The sequence below is a fragment of the Aquarana catesbeiana genome, linkage group LG08, assembly GCF_042186555.1.
Source record: "Aquarana catesbeiana isolate 2022-GZ linkage group LG08, ASM4218655v1, whole genome shotgun sequence".
Taxonomy (NCBI): domain Eukaryota; kingdom Metazoa; phylum Chordata; class Amphibia; order Anura; family Ranidae; genus Aquarana; species Aquarana catesbeiana.
The window spans coordinates 293,108,329-293,131,399 of NC_133331.1; the positions used below are offsets into that span (position 1 = coordinate 293,108,329).

Below are 23,071 nucleotides of genomic sequence, written 5' to 3' on the forward strand. Positions count from 1 at the left end.
CTTCAGAGACTGGGCCGCAGGGCAGTATTCCAACATGATAACATTGTTTTGTGTCCACACAAAATATTGACACTTTGGGCCCAATTTGGACATTTTCACTTAGGGGTGTACTGACTTTTGTTGCCAGTGGTTTAGACATTAATGGCTGTGTGTTGAGTTATTTTGAGGGGACAGCAAATTTACACTGTTATACAAGCTGTACACTCACTACTTTACATTGTAGCAAAGTGTCATTTCTTCAGTGTTGTCACATGAGAAGATATTTACAAAAAATTGAGGGGTGTACTCACTTTTGTGAGATACTGTATGTGTGTGATTTTTCTAATAAATTTATATACAATTATGCTTTTTTGGAACTGTGATTGTTTTGTATAATCTGTTACTTAGATTGTAGATATCATCCTCCTGATGAAGCGGTCTTAGACCGCGAAACATGTAGAGGACCTTCCATACTTTTGACTCCAATCTTGGAGCACATTAAGTATCTACACAACTGCATAAACACCCTTTGATTTTATATATTGTTCTGTCTTAATTATTGAAAATTATGTTTTGTATATATATATATATATATATATATGATGTATATGTAAAATAAAATACAATTTATATCCATAACGTGTACATTGTCTCATTGGTACCAAGATAGTTCCCCAAACTGGTCTCTAAGGACCAGTAAGGACTATCTCTACTCCCCCCCCCCCCCATTTTCTCTATGGAATTTGTTTAATTTCGTTTTAGTTAAATTTCATTTCGTTTTCATTAAAATTTGTTTCATTTATTAATTTTCTAACGAATGCCAACTTTTCAGAACAATTAGAATTTGGATTGGTTGGAAAACCGATTGCAATTCTGTGTGAAGATTAGTTGGTTGTTAAGCAGCGGGCCAGGAAGCCGGCCACCGGTGTCCTCATCTCTTTGTTTTAAAGAGGCCCAATAGTACCCCTACTCAGCAGATCTCCAGATCATTAATACCCCTGTTCAGCAGATCCCTTGCTCAGTAGTATAACCAGCTCTCCTGATTTACACTCAGTAGTATCTCCAGCTTTGCTGATTCCCCCCTCAGTAGTAACCCCCAGCTCTGCTGATCCCCCTGCTCAGTAGTAACCCCCAGCTCTGCTGATCATCTGGTTTGCTGATCCTCCTCTCTCACCTCCTGCTATATTGCTCCCATGCTGCGCACCACACGTGACATCTGATCTCTCATTTAGTAGTAACCCCCAGCTCTGCTGATCCCTCACTCAGTAGTAACCCCCCAGTTCTGCTGATCTTCCTCTCTCTCCAGGCCCCGCTTACCTTCCACTATATTCCTCCCACGCTTAGACATGTGCAGAACAGAAAAATTTGTTTAGTTTCGGATAGATTCACTATGTTACTAGTTTTGTTTTGTTATGGAATTTGTTTAGTTTAGTTTCGTTTTAGTTAAATTTAGTTTAGTTTTCATTAGGATTTGTTTAGTTTATTAGTTTTTTAATGAATTCCAATGTTTTAAAATGATTAGAATTCGGTAAACAATCGACCAATTCGAATTCTGTGTGAAGAAATATCTGGTTGTTAAGCAGCGGGCTGGGAAACCGGCTGCCCGTGTCCTCATCTCTTCATTTGAAAGAGGCCCAATAGTACCCAGATCCCCAGCTCATTAGTACCCCTGTTCAGTAGATCCCCAGCTTATTATGAGGTAAGAGGGGAATGGAGAGAGAGGAGGATCAGCAGAGCTGGGGGTTACTACTGAGTGAGGGATCAGCAGAGCTGGGGGTTAGCACTGAGTGAGGGATCAGCAGAGCTGGGGGTTAGCACTGAGTGAGGGATCAGGAGAGCTGGGTGTTCAGCAGATCCCTTGCTCAGTAGTACCTCCAGCTCTCCTGATCCCTCACTCAGTGTTAACCCCCAGCTCGGCTATCCCTCACTCAGTAGTAACCCCCAGCTCTGCTGATCACTCAGTGTTATACCCCAGATCTGCTAATCTTCCTCTCTCTCCAGTCCCCGCTTACCTTCCACTATATTGCTTTTACGCTTAGACATGTGCAGAATGGAAAAAACTTGTTAAGGAGGCGGGCTTCCCGTCCCGCTGCTTAACAACCAGCTATTTCTTCACACGGAATTCTGATCGATCGTTTTTCCACCGATTTCAAATTCGAATCGTTCTGAAAAGTTGGAATTCGTTAGAAAATTAATAAAAGAAACTAATTTCAATGGGTTTCAACCAAATTCATTACTATTTCATTCGGAGATTTGGATACATCCAAATCTCTGAGTAACCAACAATTTGTCCTAATTTGTATTCGGACCGAAACTAATTGCACATGTCTACCCACGCTGCTCACCACGTGTGACATCTACTAGTTTCTGCTGCTCCAGCCCCCCCAGCTCTGCTGATCCTCTGGTTTGCTGATCCTCCTCTCGCCTCCTGTTATAATGCTCCCATGCTGCTCACTACATGTGACATGGCTAGTTTCTCCTGCTCAGGTCCCCCAGCTCTGATGATCCTCTGGTTTGCTTATCCTCCTTTCTTACCCCCTGCTATATTGCTCCCATGCTGCTCACCACATGTGATATCTGCTAGTTACTCCTGTTCCGGTCCTCCAGCTCTGCTGATCCTCTGGTTTGCTAATCATCTTCTCTCACCATCTGCTATATTGCTCCCACATTGCTCACCACATGTGACATTGCTAGTTTCTCCTGCTCAGGTCCACCAGCTCTGCTGATCCTCTGGTTTGCTTATCCTCCTCTCCTACCCCCTGCTATATTGCTCCCAGGCTGCTCACCACATGTGGCATCTGCTAGTTTCTCCTGCTCTGGTCCACCAGCTCTGCTGATCCTCCTCTCTTACCTCCTGATATATTGCTCCCACGCTGCTCACCACTTGGGACATCTGTTAGTTTCTCCTGCTCCGATCCACCAGCTCTGCTGATTCTCTGCCGCTCAGTCCTCTCTCTCTCCGTTCCCCTTTCATCTTCTGCTATAGCGTTCCCATGTTGTTCACCACAACTTCTGCTAGTTGCTCCTCTCCAGTCTGGACCCCGCTCACCTTCCTGCTGCACACCAGGTGAACCATATTAACACATGAACTGGAAGTGACTGCTGATCACGTCTTTCCGGTTGGCTTGTTGGTTTCTCAGTTCATCCTGGGACATCTCATACCTGCAATACCTCCAAAACAAAGTGAAGCTAACTCTGAATAAAAGCCCCCTCAAAAGCTGCAGGTGCTGTAAGCGAGGGTTGTCATAGACTTCTATGGAGGCTTTGGAGACACTTTTAAGCACCAAGAAAGGGACATGGGGGATAATTTTTGAAGCAAAGCCAACACAACGTGTGACCAGGACTGTAAGGAAACCACTTTATTTAGTGATAGGAGCTTTGATTGGCATTTAGAGTGCTTTAAAAAAGCGTAACCAATGCCACATAGTGAAACAAGTGTGAACGAGCCCTTAGGGAACAGAAGACCGGTATTTTAACCACCCACAATGTACTGCAGACGGGTGGCCTGCATGGGAAAAAGCGACGTACCTGTATGTTGCTACCTACTTCCCGGTTTAGCCGATACCCACTGGGATTGTACACAGCGGGAGTCTGTCAGTGACTTCCAGCCAATGCTTCATGGCCCGGACCTGCTGATGTTCAATCACAACCCAGAGCCCCATGTTGACAATTAACACAGAGCTCTATACAGAGGGAATGATCTTCTTGTTTCTCATTCCTGCAAAGCAGGGATGAGAAACTTAGTGATCAGTTAGTAAAAGCAGCACACTTTACACATTGTTAGGCACACATTTAACCCTTGGTCTTGGTTTAAAAAAAAAAAGACCGTTTTTCTCCCTGGCACTCCTGCACAGTTCTTTGGAAGGTATTCTGATAAAGTGAATCACTAGTCTTTGTCCATGTGACACTTGTAGACTCCCCTTTTCCATAGTCTGGGTTCCAAACATGTCCATTGATAGGTGACCCCACCACTGGGACCCTGTAACAGGCTATGTACCAGGGTCATGAGTAAGAGGTCCTTGTCCTCATCAACATGGGGACAAGGTACTTTGCCAGGAGTTTCCTTCTGGCATGGTACCTCCTCCCATGTTGAGGGAATGTGGCCGAATCGAGTTCAGGAAAAGTGGTTAACACTTTTCTTTTTTTTTTGCTGTTTTGCATTACATCAATATCAGACCTCAAGGGTCTATTATGGGATTTGGAGGAACCTTACTTTTTATTATTGCTTGGGCTTCCCCTCAAATTTCATGAATTATTCGGTTATGGAGGAACCACCACACCACTTTTTATGTGTGTGTGGGTGTTCCACATTAACATGTATAGTAGACCCTCATCTAGGATAAGGGTCTGGTATAGAAAAAGGAAATCCCTGGATTATATTTCTATCCCACAAGCTAACCACCTCTGAGAGAACCAGTTCTGATGTCACCATATACCTAAAACTTCATCACCAATCAATACATCTGGTCTCCAACACCCCAATCACAGCAACTAACTAAAACCCAAATGATTAAGGTAGGAATGTGGCTTGAAAACAGAGGAGGTGAATAACCACTGATTGTTTACCAGGGGTGGATTTAGGGGTGCCACAGGTCTTGCAAAGCAACACGGGAAGGTGTTTATCATGGTAGAGAGTTCTTCTCAAAACAACTTTTACCTAAGTATCTCTACATGGAAAATTAGAGGCTAATCACAAGAAGACTGCAAAATCAGTAATTTTACTGCAAAATCTGCTAAACCAAAATTCCTGCACTCATCCTTAGCAGACATATATTTATAACCCCCTCCCCGGTGGAAGTGGAGATGACTCCATCTATAAGGATTAACAGGACATATACAAACAGCCAAAGGCCGTGTTCCCACTACGACACGTTTCTCGAGGCTGCAGTTCCTCTGAGCTCCACAAGGTGGTGATCCCACTTCTACCCAGACAGGAAGTCTCACTGGTAGACAGGAAGTGATGTCAGGTACACACAGGAAGTATGTAAAGATACAGACAGGAAGTTCTTGGTGAGAGGTGAAATAGGAGGAAGTAGAGAGAGGTCATCGCTGGAATTGGCAACAGAGGAGGTAATAAGATAATATTTTATCATAGCTTACGTCCTTCTCTCATATATTTAAATGTCCCTCTTTTCAGTCTGATGTACATACAGACAAATAAATATACTATTTATCTGCCAAAAGTGTTTAAATCGCTCTCAGTTTTTCATCAGACTTCAGACTATTCCACTTATTGAACTGAACTAAAATATAAGAAAGATTTGCCCACACGTCAAACCCAAATAAAAGTTTTCCCTGTAAATTCTTACCTCTCTGAACGGAGCTCCGATGAAGGCGGAAATCTTCAGAAACTGACACGACCGGGGAGTGCCGATCTCCTGGTCCTCCACAGTGCTCCGTGGCTCCTCCTTATGATCTACTTATCACTACAGGACATGGTACAGGGACATATTACAGGAACACAGAGCTCTAATGCCTACTGAAGTCTTTAGGAGCCGACATTACCAGGAAGTGCCGATCTCCTGGTCCTCCACAGAGCTCTGTGGTTCCTCCTGTGATCCCGTCTTCTCACTATAGAACAGGATATGGGACACAGTACAGGAACACAAAGCTGTAATGCCTTCTGAAGTCTTCTTCAGGAACTGACATGACCAAGGAGTACTGATCTCCTGGTCCTCCACAGAGCTCTGCAGTTCCTGCCACTGATCTCATCATTACAGGACACGGTACAGGAGAGGGAATGGGACATGATACAGGGACACATTATGGGAACATGGAGCTCCAATGTCAGCTGAAGTCTTATTCAGGAGCTGACATGACCAAGGAGTGCCGATCTCCTGGTCCTCCACAGAGCTCTGTGGTTCCTCTTGTTGATCTCTATGACATGGAATAGGGACAGAGTAGTGAGGTTGAGATCATCAGGCTTAAAACTACAGAGCACTGGGGGAGAGGGGAGCAGGACATCAACACTTTTGGAGGAGTCAGTTTATGAAGAAGACCTTATCCAGCATTTGGTCTTCATCAGAATGGATACATGTAAAGCAACCAATAAACCATAGGCTTTGCCTTTCTCAGGAGTACAGTGACTGCAAAGGGCAAGTAGCGGTTACAAAAAGCTTTGATTATAAAATAGCTGCAACATAATAAACCTATAAACTATTAAAAAAAATCTAGACTGCACCAAGCAGATGATGGAGCTGCTGACAGGAGAGGTGAGCGGTGCTGGGAATTCTGGGACATTATCCAGTAACAGACAAGGGATGTGTCTGGATGGTGACTGTATCATTGTGTGTGTCAGGTTCCTATAAGGTGTCAGGATGTCACTGTCTATTTCTCCATGGAGGAGTGGGAGTATTTAGAAGGACACAAGGATCTCTACAAGGACCTCATGGTGGACAGACCGGACAATGACAACAATGCACAACATGATCAGGTAGATGACGAACAATTATTGGTGGTTATGACTTTTATACAAGCGTATGTGTTACAATGAATGTTGTATTATATATTAAGAAAGGAAGCATCATGGATAATAATATTGGTATTAATGAAGAGCATCAGGAGAAGGATGATGAGTATGATGTGATGGCTGGACACAGGAATATGATGGAGCCACCTAGTAACAGGAACCCACCAGAGAGATGTCCCCATCCTCTGGATTCCCCACAGGAAGGTCATACCATCCCTCACCTTCAACAGGTAGATGAATAACAGTTATTGGTAGTTATGATTTAAAAACAAGCATGTTTGTTACAATGAATTTATTTTTATATATCCAGAGTGAAAACCTCAGGGATGATAATATTGATTTTAAAAAAGAGTTTAAACAGGAGAATGAGGAGTATGGCGTGATGAAGGAGTTTATAGAAGAATACAAGGATGTCACAATGGAGCCACCTAATACCAGGAACCCACCAGAGAGATGTATCTATCCTCTGTATTCCCCACAGGAAGATCATACCATCCCTCACCATCATCAGGTAGATGAGGAACAATCACTGATAGTATCGTTAGGATCTGTACATTATCTGCATTGTTATAATTGATGTCATTTTTATTATGTATTCAGAGTGAAAACCTGAGAGATTCTAAAGTTGATACTAAAGAAGAGATAAAAGAGGAGGATGATGAGGATGGGGTGATGGAGGAGTCAGAATTTCAAATAGGACACAAAGATCTGTACCAACACACCATGGTGGAGTCATCGAGCTACAGAAACCCACCAGAGAGATGTCCCCGTCTTCTGTATTCCACACAGGAAGATCACAACTACATACAGCATGGTCAGGTAGATGATGAATGATATTTGTAGTATTAGTTATGATTTATACATAAGTATGTTTCCTACAATGAATGTAGAAGAATCCAGACCACTTTGTGCTTGAAAATATCATCCGAGTCTATTGAACCCATATATGTGGCGCTTTAACAGCAAAGAGGAAAGTGCTAATAGTTTACATTTAAGGATACAGTATGTATATTTCTAACTAATTTTTATAATTTATGCAAAGAAGCTGATTAACATATGACACACCCCTCATCAATATCAGCCAAACCCACTTACCTATCCCTCTGGATCTCCAAAACTCTACATTTCCAGAATACAGTTCCATTATTCAGCCATAACAGCAAGATAATCCAGAGCCTCTCTTACTAGTTCCCACATAACAAACCATAACTTTCCCATATCCACATATTTTTCTTAATTGACTCCCAACAAGGTTGCAGAAGCTGAGGGCAACAAGACCATGACCAGCAGACCTGTAGCCCTGACTGTTGGGTTCAGAAGATTCCCAAAAAGGTGGGAGAACCTGGGGACAAGACCATGGCCACCAGGACTGTAGCCCTAACTGTTGGGTTCAGAAGATTCCCAACAAGGTTGGAGAAGCTGAGGGCAATATGACCATGACCACCAGGCCTGTAGCCCTGACTGTTGGGTTCAGAAGATTCCAAACAAGGTTGTTGAACCTGGGGGCAACAAGACCATGAACACCAGGCCTGTAGCCCTGACTGTTGGGTTCAGAAGATTCCCAACAAGGTTGGAGAAGCTGAGGGCAACAAGACCATGACCACCAGACCTGTAGCCCTGACTATTGGGTTCAGAATTCCCCAACAATGTCTTATTTTATATTCAGAATGGAAACCTCAGGATGATATTATTGTTGGTAAAGAAGAGTATAAAGAGGAGGACAAGCAGTATGGTGTGATGAAGGAGCTTTCTGAAGAACATAAGGATCTGTACGAGGACATTATGATGGAGCCACCTAAAAACAAAAACCCACCAGAGAGATGTCCCCGTCCTCTGTACTCCCGGGATTACACACAGGAAGGTCACACCATCCCTCACCATCATCAGGATGGTGACGTTAAGGGTCTAGAACACATCATCAATCCTTGTAGAGTATAGTATTATATAGTTGTTTTTCTTTCTTATCCATTGAAGCACATAGGAATTCATATACAGTTGGGTTATACCCCTACAAGAGGTTTGGGCACTGGCAAGCAGAAAAGTTTTAAACCAGCCCCCATATAACCCCTCCTCTACCCTGCATGCCTTCATTTTTTACTATTGTCCTAGGACATTGGATGCATTTTCTTTTCATTTATTTTACTCTTCTCTTTGATTTTTTTTCCCTCAGTGACTTCACAGCTTGAGATGGTCTCTGTATGGTTGTTATACAGATTGGTGATTCCTCAGTCTACATTCAGAGGCCAAATAGCTGGATCAAATAAACGTTGGCTCGCCCACCACAACAGTCCCAGTTTCTCATTTGGTCCCTTGGAAAAAATGATTTGCCCACCCTTGTAATATTGTCTTCCCTTCTCTCGTTGTCTCTCTGGCCTTTTCAGCCTCCCCTTTGCCATGGGCCTGGGGTCAGAGGGACATGTCCATATGGTCTTATTGAACCAGGAAGTTGTGTCCTGTCAGTCTCTTTTGGCAAATGTGGTGCTTTTTCTTCCTGCCCCACATGCTGGGTTGTTCCCTTACGCAGGGTTTCTGTATGGTTCCCCAGAATAAGTGGTCACCTCTTTACCTCGAAGGGTCTCACTTTTAGTCAATTTCCTGAGTTGGACATCACCTAGGTGTTTCAAGACCTTGGCCTGGAACAGTATCTCACTGCATATTTGTGTTTTTTTCTGTCAATTTCAACAATATTAGCCAAGTTTAGGTATACACATGAGTTTTCTCAGTTCTCAGCTACACTGGTTTGGTCCCACCTACTTGAGAAAAGCATAGATTCTCTGTGGGCTTCTCTTGGTCATTGGCGGCTTTCCCTCTCTTGCAGGGGGCTTCTTGTCATCTGGTTCAGATTTAAGTGTCTTTCTTTCAGATAGAACTGGGATCGCAGGTCTAATCAGTGGTTGTTGTCCTCCTTTTACTTGGTCTGCTTTAAGATGTCCTGACTGTATCTGGACTGTATCTGGATTCTTGTGTCCCTCAATGGATGAGAAAGGAAAAAAAAGATTTTTTTACTTTCCATAAAATCTAGTTTTTGGAGTTCCATTGAGAACACAGGTTCTTTGTAGTTGTCCTTGGTGCTGCTTTTCCACAAAGCTGAGGCATGCTGGGTATGAGGAGGTGTTTGTATGAGGGCTGACTTACATCTTTTCTGTTTGCAAGTGACCCAACTTCCTGTAGACGGCAGTGTAACCTGAATGTTTTTGAATTCCGGCAATGGACTCCAAGAAATTGTACGTCAACCAAATTTTTGCTGCCATTCTGTTGGTTTAGGGTGAAGATCTGATGAACCTGAAAGTTGAGGGTGAAGTAGAAGAGACGTATGTGAGGGATGATCAGCAATATACGGAGGAGGATGGAATGACGAGGGCATTCATAGAGGAGGACACTCCTACAGAGATCAGCACAGGTGACCCATAATATATTCTTCTCTTATCTCTGCTCTGTTACTGCAAACTGATTGGTCCAGAGTAGGGCGGTAGCTCAGCCAATATGCAGTTAAGGAACTGTCCCCTTCTTTTACTGATCCCAGTCCTGGGGTTCAGCTGGCAGTATTAGGTTGTGTGTCACTCCTACTTACAGTAGCACAGATATGATAACACAGATTGAGACTTTCTTAGGTTGGTCCTTCTTCCTCCAACAGACTTATAGCTAAATGTTACCATAAAACTCTATTTATAGTATTTTTAGATGACTAGAAAGGAATAACAGAGACTGATTGGTTGGGACCTCCACAGAGAACATCTGCTCACTCATATCTACCTGATCCAGATGGAATCTTGATGGAAGTGAACTAACCCTCTCATATCTATTGATGATGTTTTTATATTTTTCCAGGACACGCCATGGAGAAACCCTCAAAGGATCGTCTCACTTTATCTCCAGGTTGTAAAATAGAAGATGAGGACATCACAGGAGATTGTGGAGGAGAAAAGACAATGATCTCCACTATGGATGGAGGACTTCACAGTGTGGATAGACCATGGAATCCCTCTGACTCTGAGCAACCTCGTACTGTGAGGGGTGGTAGTGAAATGAAGGGGGAGAAGGAATTTTGCTGTTTTGAACATGGGGAAAAGTTTTGCTCTGATTCTGGTGGTTTCATACATCAGGGATATCGCAGGGTGGGGGAATATTATTCTTGTTCTGAGTGTGGGAAATGTTTTCTATATAAATCAAAACTGGTTAGACATCAGAGATCTCACACGGGTGAGAAGCCGTATTCCTGCCCTGAGTGCGGAAAAAGTTTTCTTTGCAAGTCAAAATTAAATATACATTACAGATCCCACACGGGTGAGAAGCCGTATTCCTGCCCTGAGTGTGGGAAATGTTTTTTACAGAAATCCGACCTTGTTTCACATCAAAGCTCGCACACGGGGAAGAAGCCGTATTCCTGTGCTGAGTGCGGGAAATATTTTTCAGACAAATCAGGGCTTGTTGTTCATGAAAGATCTCACACGGGGGAAAAACCATTTTCCTGCCCTGAGTGTGGGAAATGTTTTTCAAACAAATCTGGACTTGTTGTACATCAAAGATATCACACGGGGGAAAAGCCGTATTCCTGCCCTGAATGCGGAAAATGCTTTTCAATTAAGTCCAAACTTTCTAGCCATCAGAGATTGCACACGGGCGAGAAGCCTCATGTCTGTCCCGAGTGTGGAAAATCTTATAGACTGAAATCAGTACTTATTAATCATCAGAGATGTCACACGGGCGAGAAGCCATTTTCCTGCCCTGAGTGCGGGAAATGTTTTTCAAGCAAAGCAGCACTTGGTGTACATCAAAGATCTCACACTGGGGAGAAACCATATTCTTGCCCTGAGTGCGGGAAACATTTTTCACGAAAGTTCCGTCTTAAAGAACATCAGAGGTCTCACACGGGTGAGAAGCCGTATTGCTGTCCTGAGTGCGGAAAAAGTTTTTCATGCAAGTCCTATGTTACTCAACATCAGATACGCCACACACAGAAACAGCAAAGATCTCAGACAAGGGAGAAGCCGTACTCCTGCCCTGAGTGCAGGAAATTTTTCTCAAAGAAGAATTGTCTTACCAAACATCAGAGAACCCACACAACCCCCAAGGTGAATTAGTGTGCTGAGTGCGGGAAACGTCTTCTATATGGATTATATTTTGCCGTACATCAGAGATCTCACGCTGGGAAGAAGCACACCTTGATCTACACCTCAGAAAACATGTGGCTGAGCGCTCCTCTGATCTTTATCATGGAAGAAACAATTTATAAGGAAATCGGAGAGAGAAGGACGTCCCTGCTGGTTGGGTTCCTCTAGGAGAGAGAAGGAGGGGGTGTCACTGCTGGTTGGGTCCCTCTAGGAGAGAGAAGGAGGGGATGTCACTGCTGGTTGGGTCCCTCTAGGAGAGAGAAGGAGGGGGTGTCACTGCTGGTTGGGTCCCTCTAGAAGAGAGAAGGAGGGGGTGTCACTGCTGGTTGGGTCCCTCTAGGAGAGAGAAGGAGGGGGTGTCACTGCTGGTTGGGTCCCTCTAGGAGAGAGAAGGAGGGGGTGTCCCTGCTGGTTGGGTCCCTCTAGGAGAGAGAAGGAGGAGGTGTCACTGCTGGTTGGGTCCCTCTAGGAGAGAGAAGGAGGGGGTGTCACTGCTGGCTGGGTCCCTCTAGGAGAGAGAAGGAGGGGGTGTCACTGCTGGTTGGGTCCCTCTAGGTAAGAGAAGTAGGGGGTGTCACTGCTGGTTGGGTCCCTCTAGGAGAGAGAAGGATGGGGTGTCACTGCTGGTTGGGTCCCTCTAGGAGAGAGAAGGACGGGGTGTCACTGCTGGTTGGGTCCCTCTATTAGAGAGAAGGAGGGGGCGTCACTGCTGGTTGGGTCCCTCTAGGAGAGAGGAGGAGGGGGTGTCACTGCTGGTTGGGTCCCTCTAGGAGAGAGAAGGAGGGGGTGTCACTGCTGGTTGGGTCCCTCTAGGAGAGAGGAGGAGGGGGTGTCACTGCTGGTTTTTGTGCCTCTAGGAGAGAGAAGGAGGGGGTGTCACCGCTGATTGGGTCCCTCTAGGAGAGAGAAGGAGGGGGTGTCACCGCTGATTGGTCCCTCTAGGAGAGAGAAGGAGGTGGTGTCACTGCTGGTTGGGTCCCTCCAGCAATGTAGTCTGATCTCTCCTGACCTTCAGCAGAAGCTTCAAAAGAAAGCCAACATGTTGAGAGAGGAGCTAGATATTGCTTGTGGATGAAGAGATGGGAAGATCAGACTCCATGAAGGAACTGGCCATTTTAGTGTAGTAAAATGTTATATTTACTGGTGAAAAATGCAAATATATTAAGGCAAATTTTTTTGTATGAAACAAATGAGAATTAAATATTCCTTTTCTTAAACTCATGATATTATTTGTTAAATGTATTAATTAAAGTCTTCTTTCAGATCTGTATGATGAAATGTTCTTTTCTTTTCCTTTATTCCTTTTTCTAACACTACAAGGAAGGTCCATCCTGTAGGTTTTAGTTTTAGTCTTAATCTTGTGTCTTAGTAGTTTAGTTTTACCGGCTTGTACTTGTTGGAACAGCCGACTCTCACCCTTCTCATAAATCTCAGGACGTCTGTAGTAGGCTCCAATGGTAAGTCCATCAGTTCATAGATCCATCTATCATTCCTCCCGTAATACCTCCTCCCCAGCATCACCACCTCCAACCACAAGATCCTCTTTCTTCCTCACTTTCACATCACATCTAACCTAGAGAAACTCCCCTCCATCTTTTCTGTTTCCCGTGTCCCTCTAAACAAGAGGATCAGCATGAATACAAACAGCCCAGTCTTGTGAGGAGGCAAGCCGTGTTTCTGGAACACCAACTAAGTTCTCCATCACTGAAAACATCAACATCTCCCATTCTGCTTGTCAAGTTGCTGGATTTTGTATATTGAGTTTATTATTTTGTAATTTAATTTTTGCTGTGATATTATGTTCATTTGTAATTGAGGGATCGCATTAGTAATTTCCTCACCCTTCCCCCATCTTCTCTCATTTCACCCCTCTTCTCACCTCCTCTTATCTATCAATCCCTCTTACAAACCCCTCCAACCTATTTTTGTATACCTATCCAGCCAGAAATCTCCTCTAATCAAAACAGGCTGCTTTCTGTTCAGGTTTAGACACCTAAGTACCAGCCTGTATACACACCTCCATTACCAGGCCATTTTTCAATTTTCAGTGCTGTATTAGTTTGACAAACAATTACTCAGTCAGGCAAAGCTGAACCCTTATAGATTTTATATTCTTTATATTATTTGAATTTTTTTGAGGTATAGATTTTAGGATTCTGGTGTGTCTCCACCTGCTGCCCAGCCTGACTCTGCTGACTCTCCACCTGCTGCTCAGCCTGACTCCACTGACTCTCCACCTGCTGCCTAAATTTACTCCACTGATTCTGCCTACTGCCTAGCCTGGTTCAGCTGACTCTCTGCCTGCTGCTCAGCCTGACTCTGCTGATTTATCTACCAAGGCCCTGTATCGGCTTTTTAGGTCCTGTGCCTCATTCAGCTTCTGAGGTCCTACAGTCTGACTCCACTGGCAGAGATAGTTTTTGAAGACTCTGCTGAATTGTCTTTTGAGGCCTCCTATCCTGAGTTGACTTCTGAGGCTCTGAAGTCTGACTCTGCCGACCAAGTTCTGTTCGAAGTTTTCTATGAGCCAGATGTAATCTCTGAGACTCTAGGTGTGTTGGGGGACCTGAGTAAAGTAACCAGGTGGTTAACAAGACCTTGGTGGTTGTCAACTAGTGATTTGAACACACCTGGGTTGGGTTGGAGCAGGGTTAGGTGAACACGAGCAAAGTTTAGGTGCTGAATCCGACCCCCTTTAAAGCCAATGAGAGCCAAATTATTAAAAATCAGTCCATTTTCTAGGCTAATAGGCAAGAAATAAATGCCATGGGGGAGAGTTAGGCAAAACCCTAGTGCAGTGGTTCTCAACCTTGGTCCTCAAGTACCCCCAACAGGCATGTTTTGGGAATTTCCCTTAGATAAAATACCAAGCCATTGACTCTGATTTAAAGCACATGTGCAAGATAATGGCAAACCTGAAAACATGGCCTGTTGGGGGTCCTTGAGGACTGTGGTTGAGAACCACTGCTCTAGTGGATATGTATGTGCCAAAGCAAGATTTTTTTTTTTTTTAAAAAGTTTGGCATTGATTTTAGTAATTCTTGAAGTAGAACAGTAAACATGTAAAACTCCATTAAATAACATTCCTGGAGGTGCCCTGACCCTGCCTGTGAAGTGGACCATCTGTACCATGTATACAACCTACTACAGCAACACCGACAATTACAAAAAGTGTGCTTAAATTGCTGGTAAATGACAGTTCCCCGCCTCTTCATTCTGCTTGTAAACAAAGCAGCTGGGTATTTCATTCGACTATACCAGACCCTTATCCTAGATGAAGGTCTGCTATAGATGTCAAAGTGGCACAAATGCACAAATAAAAGGCTGGGGGGCGGGTGGGGGTTTCCCTATAATTCATATTAGGCCTTTCAGGTCTGCATTTTAAGGGGGAATCCCATGGAGAATTCAAGAAAACAAAAACCTGGGGTCCCCCAAAAATATCCATACCAGACTGTTATCTGACCATGGAGCCTGGCTGGCGAGGAAATGGGGAGAGAAGCACATGCAGTTTGGTATCTTTAGATATAATTTTCTATATAATTGTTTTTGCACATTTCAAACAAAAAAAAAAAATTTTCACCTTTTTTTATTTTTCTCATTTTTTATTGGTTATATTTCATTATTTTCTTGATTATTTGTTGATTTATTTTTAGGATTCCTGATAAATATATCCCACAAGGTGTGAGCATTATTCGTTACTGCCTGTGAACCATTGATTCCAAGATCGTAGTACATTTAATCTTGATGACACACAATGATGTTTTAATTAATTAAATGATTGATTGATTCCAGATAGATTGTTTGTTTGTTCTAATTAATAATTAGTGAACTATATATACAGCCACATAAGTGATCATTGTATAGGCTTGGTTTTCTGAGGAAGGGCGTGATCCATAAAGGGATGAGGTGGCAACTCTATTAAGGAGGGGGGCGCTCAGTCCCCCCCCCTTTTCTGGCCTGCCAGGCTGCATGCTTGAATAAGAATCCGGTATGGATTTTGGAGGGACCCCCGCGCCATTTTTTAAAAAATCTTTTGGCGTAGGGTTCCCCTCCCAAATTCTAATTGGGTCTGATATGGATTGGGGGGGACCCCCATGACATAAACTCCGCCCCCGCCAGGCGAATGACCCTCAGCGAGATCTACCGCTGAGTTTGTGATAACCTCCCGTATTACCGCAACGCCAGGGTGGGATGGAAGAACTCGATCCGCCACAACCTGTCTCTGAACAAGTGTTTCCGTAAAGTGCCGCGGCCCAGGGATGACCCGGGAAAGGGATCCTATTGGATGATTGACAGCTGCCCAAAAGAAGACTTAGCCCTGCCCCAGAGGAAGAGGCCACACCCCGATGATGAGCTCTCCCAGGATTCCACCGAACAGGAAGTCAATAAGAGCCCCCTAAGTACCACCAGCGATGTGTCCGTAACCACGGAGAATGCACAAGGACACCATATGGAGAACAATTTCCCCCTCCCCAGCTACAGCCAGGCTGCCCCGGCTCACATGCCGCCAGACTCCAGGGCCCCGTCCTACAACAACAACGACTGCTACAAATTCTCCTTCTCAGAAATCCCCAACCTCAGCTGTTCCTTCCACAGCCTGTACCGTACATTGCAGGGACTCTCTCCTCTCCCCACCGATGTACCACCACCACCTTCCTCCAACTGCTGCATGTACCAGCAGAATTCGGGGGAGTCCTCCTCACTGCACCCTCACAATGTCCCCAGCATCAGCAACCCCTCGTCTTCTCACCATCAAGCCCAGCACCAACAGCCTCCTTACCTACCCTCCCAACAGATGTCCCAGCCAGCTGCCCCCGGCATGCCTCTGGGTCTCCCCAGCGACTGGCCTTCCAACATCGACTCGCTAAAGGAGAGCTTCAAGATCATCAGCAACCTGGACTGGTCCACCATAGACCTGTCCCAATTCTCAGACCTCATGGATAACCTGCGCCAGGCCGAGCTAAAGAACTGGAGCTTAGACCAGCACCACATCGCCAGCCTGTGTGACTCCTTATCCCATCTGCTAAGCCACTAGGGTCTCCTGCCGCCTGCACATGGCCAGACCTCATCCTGCCAAACTCCCTGCATGCCCCCCACCACCAGCAGTTCCTCTGCACTTCAGGGAGCCAAGCCTGGGCACACCATGGCAGTGGCCACCTATGGGCAAAACCGGCCCACTCCAGTGTCTTGTGGTCACAATTTCACTGCACCCCCTGGATATCCTATTCATAACCAGGCACCACCACCAACATATAGCCAGCAAGGTCACCACCCCCAGCGAACTCTGTACCCACCACCCCGTCTGACAATGCGCCATCCGCACAACGACGAAATTGAAGATACCTTTGACTGGGACTCTATCGCTTAGAACCTGCGCCAGCTTCCCCAGGAGGGTACTGCAAAGCCCTCCACATGTATAGACAATTAGACATATAAATATATAACTATAAAAAAAATATATGATCTTTGCCCAACAATCAGGGACAAAATGCCCCTCTCTATGGTCGAGGAGGGAAGAATGAATGAAGAGAAGCACCCCCCTACTCCCCCCCCCCCCCATGCACAGTCATTTCAACTTCTCCCACTGTGATGTCCCTGTGGACAGCGATATGTATGTGCCACAAGAAAACCAGGCCTCGTAGGGGGCCCAGTGCCAAGAACTGTGGTGTTACGGTGGGTGAGGATCTTCGAGGTGCTCACGGGGGGAGGGTGAGGAAGGTCTGGATGAATTATTTATAAAGCATACACCTATTGCACAGCACAAAGTGTTATTGGATGATAACAGCCACCTTTGGTGGAGATCGCTCAGCAGCTCCCCCACCAGCTTCTGAATGGACCTGCAGACCCCAGGAACAGTACCAGACCAGTTGGATTGTCCGTCGTCTTTTCACCATTTTTTTTTTTTTTGTTCTTTGCGGTTTTACTGTTGAATGTCTATTAGGCGTACCAAGCTTGTTGTGAAATAATACATTATTGTACTATCTGGCACTTGTATTGGCAAAGCTATTACATAAATGTTCTCTTGTTATATCCCATAAACTCCAACAAACTTGATGGTGTAAAAAAAAAAAAAAAAAAAAGCGGGACTGAGGAAACTGATGACGAGATTGTGATTTCAGAGGAGGGGGCTGTGATATTAATGATCTGAGTCATCGCACAAACAGGCAATTCATTTGCACCTCAGCTGGAATTTTTTTTAAGGATTGGACCTCTGTGAATTTTAATTTAATACCCCTGCGATGGAGAGACACAGTACAGGAACACGGAGCTCCAATGCCTGCTGAAGTCATCTTCAGGAACCAAAATTGAGGTCATCAGGCTTAAAAAACCACAGAGCGCTGGAGGGGAGAAGCCCAGGAGCGCAACAATCCGGGAGGAGTTGGTTTCTGAAGAAGACTTTATCCAGCATTTGGTCTTCATCTGAATGGATGCAAGTAAAGCAGAAAGGCAGAACACACTGACCTCTGGTAGCATGTCCAGGAGTGCCGACCACAGCTAGTCTCTGTCAGAAACCATGAATCAGACTGAGACAGAAGTACAGTTAAATCACACTTGTTTAATAATAATAAAAAAAAGGTAAAGAGAGTAAACGTAGTCAAAACTAGTCATGTGTGAACCTAGCTAGTGATTTTTTGGATTAACGCTGGTTCACACTTGAGATTATTTGGGCACATTGAACATTTATTGAGTATTGGAGAAGCCCTGCTATTTTTTTTTTTTAATTTCTTTGTTAACATGGTGTATTAATAAATGTACATGGTTTAGAGCAGCAGCTATCCAAAAGAGGTTTTCTCACTTTTAGTGATTTTTGCACTGTGTTTTATCATTGAGCTAGTGTTTGTATTGTTTTTTTTTTTTTAAACCCTGCAGTTCATCTAAGCTCGACAAGGTGGTAATCTCACTTCTACCCAGCCAAGAAGTCTCCATGGAAGACAGGAAGTGATGTCAGGGACAGACAGGAAGTGATGTCAGCTACAAACAGGAAGTTTCGTGTGAGAGTTGAATTGGGGGGAACTAGAGAGAAGGCGTTGGTGGAACTGGCAGCAGAAGAGGTAATAAGATGTTATTTGATCATAGCGCACGTCACTGTACGTTATTAGAAACCAAATTTCTCTGTACCTTTAATAGTCCCTCCTTTCAGTCTGATGGACACACAGACAAATCAATATACTATTTATCTGGCTAAAGTGTTTCTACCGCTCTCAGTATTTCCTCAGGTTTCAGGTGATTTCCCGTATTGAAGTGAAAACACTGATTTAAAAGAAAAGTAATGGTGACATAAAACATAAGTAGGTGTAACTGATTACAAACCTCAATCCCAAATAGAAGGTTTCCTTGTAAAGGTAAAGTCTTACCTCTCTGAACAGAGCTCCAATGAAGGTTGAAGTCTTCTTCAGAAACCAACATGACCGGGGAGTGCCGATCTCCTGATCCTTCGCAGAGCTACGTGGTTCCTCCTGATGATCTCATCACTACAGGACATGGTACAGGGACACAGTATGGGACAGGGTATGTGACAAGACAGAAAGACTTAGTACAGGAACACAGAGCTCCGATGCCGGCTAAAGTGTTCTTCAGGAACCGGCACGACCAGGGAGTGACAAATCTAATAGATCCTTCACAGAGTAAAGGAGACTGGGGGTGTTAAAGGGGGGCAGAAGACATTGCTGTGGGGGGATGTAAAGGTGGGGCAGAGAACACTACTGTGAGGGGGGGGGGGTGAATTGACGGGGCAGAGGACTCCACTGTCAAGGGAAAACTGTGATGTAAAGCGGGACTGAGGAAACTGATGACGAGATTGTGATTTCAGAGGAGGGGGCTGTGATATTAATGATCTGAGTCATGGCACAAACAGGCGATTTATTTGCACCTCAGCTGGAATTTTTTTTTAAGGATTGGACCTCTGTGAATTTTAATTTAATACCCCTGCGATGGAGAGACACAGTACAGGAACACGGAGCTCCAATGCCTGCTGAAGTCTTCTTCAGGAACCAAAAAGGACCAGGGTGTGCTGATCTCCTGGTCCTCCACAGAGCTCTGTGGTTCCCCCTGATGATCTTCATGTCACTACAGGACACGGTACAGGGACACAGTACATAGACAGAGTAGTGGGGTTGAGGTCATCAGGCTTAAAAACCACAGAGCGCTGGAGGGGAGAAGGCCAGGAGCGCAACAATTCAGGAGCAGTTGATTTCTGAAGAAGACTTTATCCAGCATTTGGTCTTCATCTGAATGGATGCAAGTAAAGCAGAAAGACAGAACACACTAACCTCTGGTAACATGTCCAGGAGTGCCGACCACAGCTAGTCCCTGTCAGAAACCATGAATCAGACTGAGACAGAAGTACAGTTAAATCACACTTGTTTAATAATAACAAAAAGGTAAAAAGAGTATGTGTTTATTAATAATAATAATAATAATAATAATAATAATAGTAACAAAAAGGTAAAAAGAGTAAACGTAGTCAAAACATAGCCAGATTTTAGGAACCAGAACGGATAGTCAGACAAGCCAAAACGTCAGGGAGCCAGAAGGAATGTCAGCCAAGCAAGTCTTTAACAGGAATACAGGAGAGCGTCTCTAGAGATGTGACCAATGTGAAGGCAGAGATCATCTGGACTGGGTGGCTTAAGTAGGCAGGACCGACGAGCAGGATATCATCAACAGGTGAGTCACTGTGGAGAGATAGGAGCTGGCAATTAGCCGACAGCTGAGCGACCAGCTCAGAGAAGGAAGGGCTGAGCCCAGCCCTTACAGTCCCCCAGCTATCCAGACAACCAATAAGTAAAGGCCAATCAAAGCTTTGCACATATCAGGAGTACAGTGACCGATACAGAGTAAGTTGAAGATACAAACAACTTCCACTACCGAAAAAGAACACAAATGATAATAGCTTCACAATATTACATTTTGAACTATAACAAAAAAAAAGTTGTAGAAGTCATCAAAAAGCTGACTGACATAATAGGAGAGGTGAGCGGTGCTGGGAATTCTGTGACATCATCTAGTATGGGCAGAACTGATTTGACATATTCTCCTCCAATTTACTTCAACTGAATTTGCATTAAAGTTCTCATCCTAATATTGTACAGATAATTCTCCGCTATCTGTCTACAGATAAACCCCCATAGATCACATGAAAAAAGATGGAGGAAGATCTGAGTGACATAACTGAGAGGATATTAAACCTCACCCTGGAGATCATCTACCTGCTGACCGGAGAGGTGAGGAGGATTCTGGGAGGTCACATGACATCACTCTTATCTCTATTAATAAAACACAGACCTGACCGGAGAGGTGAGGAGGATTCTGGGAAGTCACATGACATCACTCTTATCTCTATTAATAAAACACAGACCTGACCAGAGAGGTGAGGAGGATTCTGGGAGGTCACATGACATCACTCTTATCTCTATTAATAAAACACAGACCTGACCAGAGAGGTGAGGAGGATTCTGGGAGGTCACATGACATCACTCTTATCTCTACTAATAACACACAGACCTGACCGGAGAGGTGAGGAGGATTCTGGGATTCTAACATGATGTTCCTATTGGTTCTCCAATACAGAGATTTCCTCTTGTGAAGTCAGGTGATCATATGACCATCACAGTGCCTCCATGTGACTCCCTAAAACCTGAGAGACACAACATGGAGAAGATTCTAGAAGTCACCAAGAAGATGATGGAGCTGCTGACAGGAGAGGTGAGGAGGATTCTGGGAATTCTGGGACATTATCCAGTAACAGACAAGGGATGTGTCTGGATGGTGACTATCATTGTGTATGTCAGGTTCCTATAAGGTGTCAGGATGTCACTGTCTATTTCTCCATGTAGGAGTGGGAGTATTTAGAAGGACACAAGGATCTCTACAAGGACGTCATGATGGACAATCAGCCGCCCCTCACATCACCAGGTAAGAGGAGACTTTATTGTAAAGGAGAGAGCAGTACGGAGGGTCCACCTACAGTCAGGTCCATAAATATTGGGACATCGACACAATTCTAATCTTTTTGGCTCTATACACCACCACCACAATAGATTTGAAATGAAACGAACAAGATGTAACTTAACTGCAGACTTTCAGCTCTAATTTGAGGGTATTTACATCCAAATCAGGTGAACGGTGTAGGAATTACAACAGTTTGTATATGTGCCTCCCACTTTTTAAGGGACCAAAAGTAATGGGACAATTGGCTGCTCAGCTGTTCCATGCCCAGGTGTGTGTTATTCCCTCATTATCCCATTTACAAGGAGCAGATAAAAGGTCAAGAGTTCATTTCAAGTGTGCTATTTGCATTTGGAATCTGTTTCTGTCAACTCTCAATATGAGATCTAAAGATCTGTCACTATCGGTGAAGCAAGCCATCATTAGGCTGAAAAAACAAAACAGACCCATCAGAGAGATAGCAAAAACATTAGGTGTGGCCAAATCAACTGTTTGGAACATCCTTAAAAAGAAAGAACGCACCGGTGACCACGGAAAATAACTGTGGTGGATGACGGAAGAATTATTTCCCTGGTGAAGAAAACACCCTTCACAACAGTTGGCCAGATCAAGAACACTCTCCAGGAGATAGGTGTATGTGTGTCAAAGTCAACAATCAAGAGAAGACTTCACCAGAGTGAATACAGAGGGTTCACCACAAGATACAAACCATTGGTGAGCCTCAAAAACAGGAAGGCCAGATTAGAGTTTGCCAAACAACATCTAAAAAAGCCTTCACAGTTCTGGAACAACATCCTTTTGACAGATGAGACCAAGATCAACTTGTACCAGAGTGATGGGAAGAGAAGAGTATGGAGAAGGAAAAGAACTGCTCATGATCCAAATCATACCACCTCATCAGTGAAGCATGGTGGTGGTAGTGTCATGGCGTGGGCATGTATGGCTGCCAATGGAACTAGTTCTCTTGTATTTATTGATGATGTGACTGCTGACAAAAGCAGCAGGATGAATTCTGAAGTGTTTCGGACAATATTATCTTCTCATATTCAGCAAAATGCTTCAGAACTCATTGGATGGCGCTTCACAGTGCAGATGGACAATGACCCGAAGCATACTGCGAAAGCAACCAAAGAGTTGTTTAAGGGAAAGAAGTGGAATGTTATGCAATGGCCAAGTCAATCACCTGACTTGAATCCGATTGAGCATGCATTTCACTTGCTGAAGACAAAACTGAAGGGAAAATGCCCCAAGAACAAGCAGGAACTGAAGACAGTTGCAGTAGAGGCCTGGCAGAGCATCACCAGGGATGAAACCCAGCGTCTGGTGATGTCTATGCGTTCCAGACTTCAGGCTGTAATTGACTGCAAAGGATTTGCAACCAAGTATTAAAATGTGAAAGTTTGATGGATGATTGTTAATCTGTCCCATTACTTTTGGTTGTAATTCCTACACCGTTCACCTGATTTGGATGTAAATACCCTCAAATTAAAGCTGAAGGTCTGCAGTTAAAGCACATCTTGTTTGTTTCATTTCAAATCCGTTGTGGTGGTCTATAGAGCCAAAA

General features: G+C 44.3%; 4 protein-coding genes and 1 pseudogene across 6 annotated transcripts in view; 4 read left to right on the forward strand and 1 right to left on the reverse strand.

Annotated features, from left to right (window-relative positions):
* Nucleotides 1-12,777, forward strand: part of LOC141105002 (uncharacterized) — a 57,984-nt gene extending 45,207 nt beyond the window's left edge. Inside the window, exon 11 of the mRNA XM_073594810.1 lies at nucleotides 10,722-12,777. Coding sequence (XP_073450911.1) covers nucleotides 10,722-11,529 — 808 coding nt within the window. The 3' untranslated portion in view covers nucleotides 11,530-12,777. The remainder of the gene's footprint in view (nucleotides 1-10,721) is intronic.
* The window catches only part of LOC141104768 (uncharacterized), a 280,800-nt gene that overhangs the window by 229,008 nt on the left and 28,721 nt on the right, over nucleotides 1-23,071 (forward strand). The gene's annotated exons all lie outside the window — the stretch shown is intronic.
* LOC141104988 (uncharacterized) overlaps nucleotides 1-23,071 on the reverse strand; it is a 443,832-nt gene that overhangs the window by 143,039 nt on the left and 277,722 nt on the right. The window lies entirely within an intron of this gene.
* LOC141105457 (forkhead box protein J2 pseudogene) lies at nucleotides 15,653-17,434 on the forward strand (annotated as a pseudogene).
* Nucleotides 18,295-21,468, forward strand: LOC141104955 (gastrula zinc finger protein XlCGF53.1-like). Of its 3 annotated transcripts, XM_073594765.1 has the most exons (4): nucleotides 18,631-18,848; nucleotides 18,927-19,068; nucleotides 20,677-20,783; nucleotides 21,130-21,468. In XM_073594765.1, the coding sequence occupies exons 3-4, from the start codon at nucleotides 20,706-20,708 to the stop codon at nucleotides 21,358-21,360; spliced, it is 309 nt and encodes a 102-aa protein (XP_073450866.1). In that variant the 5' UTR covers nucleotides 18,631-18,848; nucleotides 18,927-19,068; nucleotides 20,677-20,705; the 3' UTR covers nucleotides 21,361-21,468. The 3 variants fall into 3 exon arrangements, with proteins under 3 accessions (XP_073450865.1, XP_073450866.1, XP_073450867.1); XM_073594764.1 differs by lacking the exons at nucleotides 18,631-18,848; nucleotides 18,927-19,068 and adding an exon at nucleotides 18,295-18,611; XM_073594766.1 differs by having other exon boundaries at nucleotides 18,631-19,068.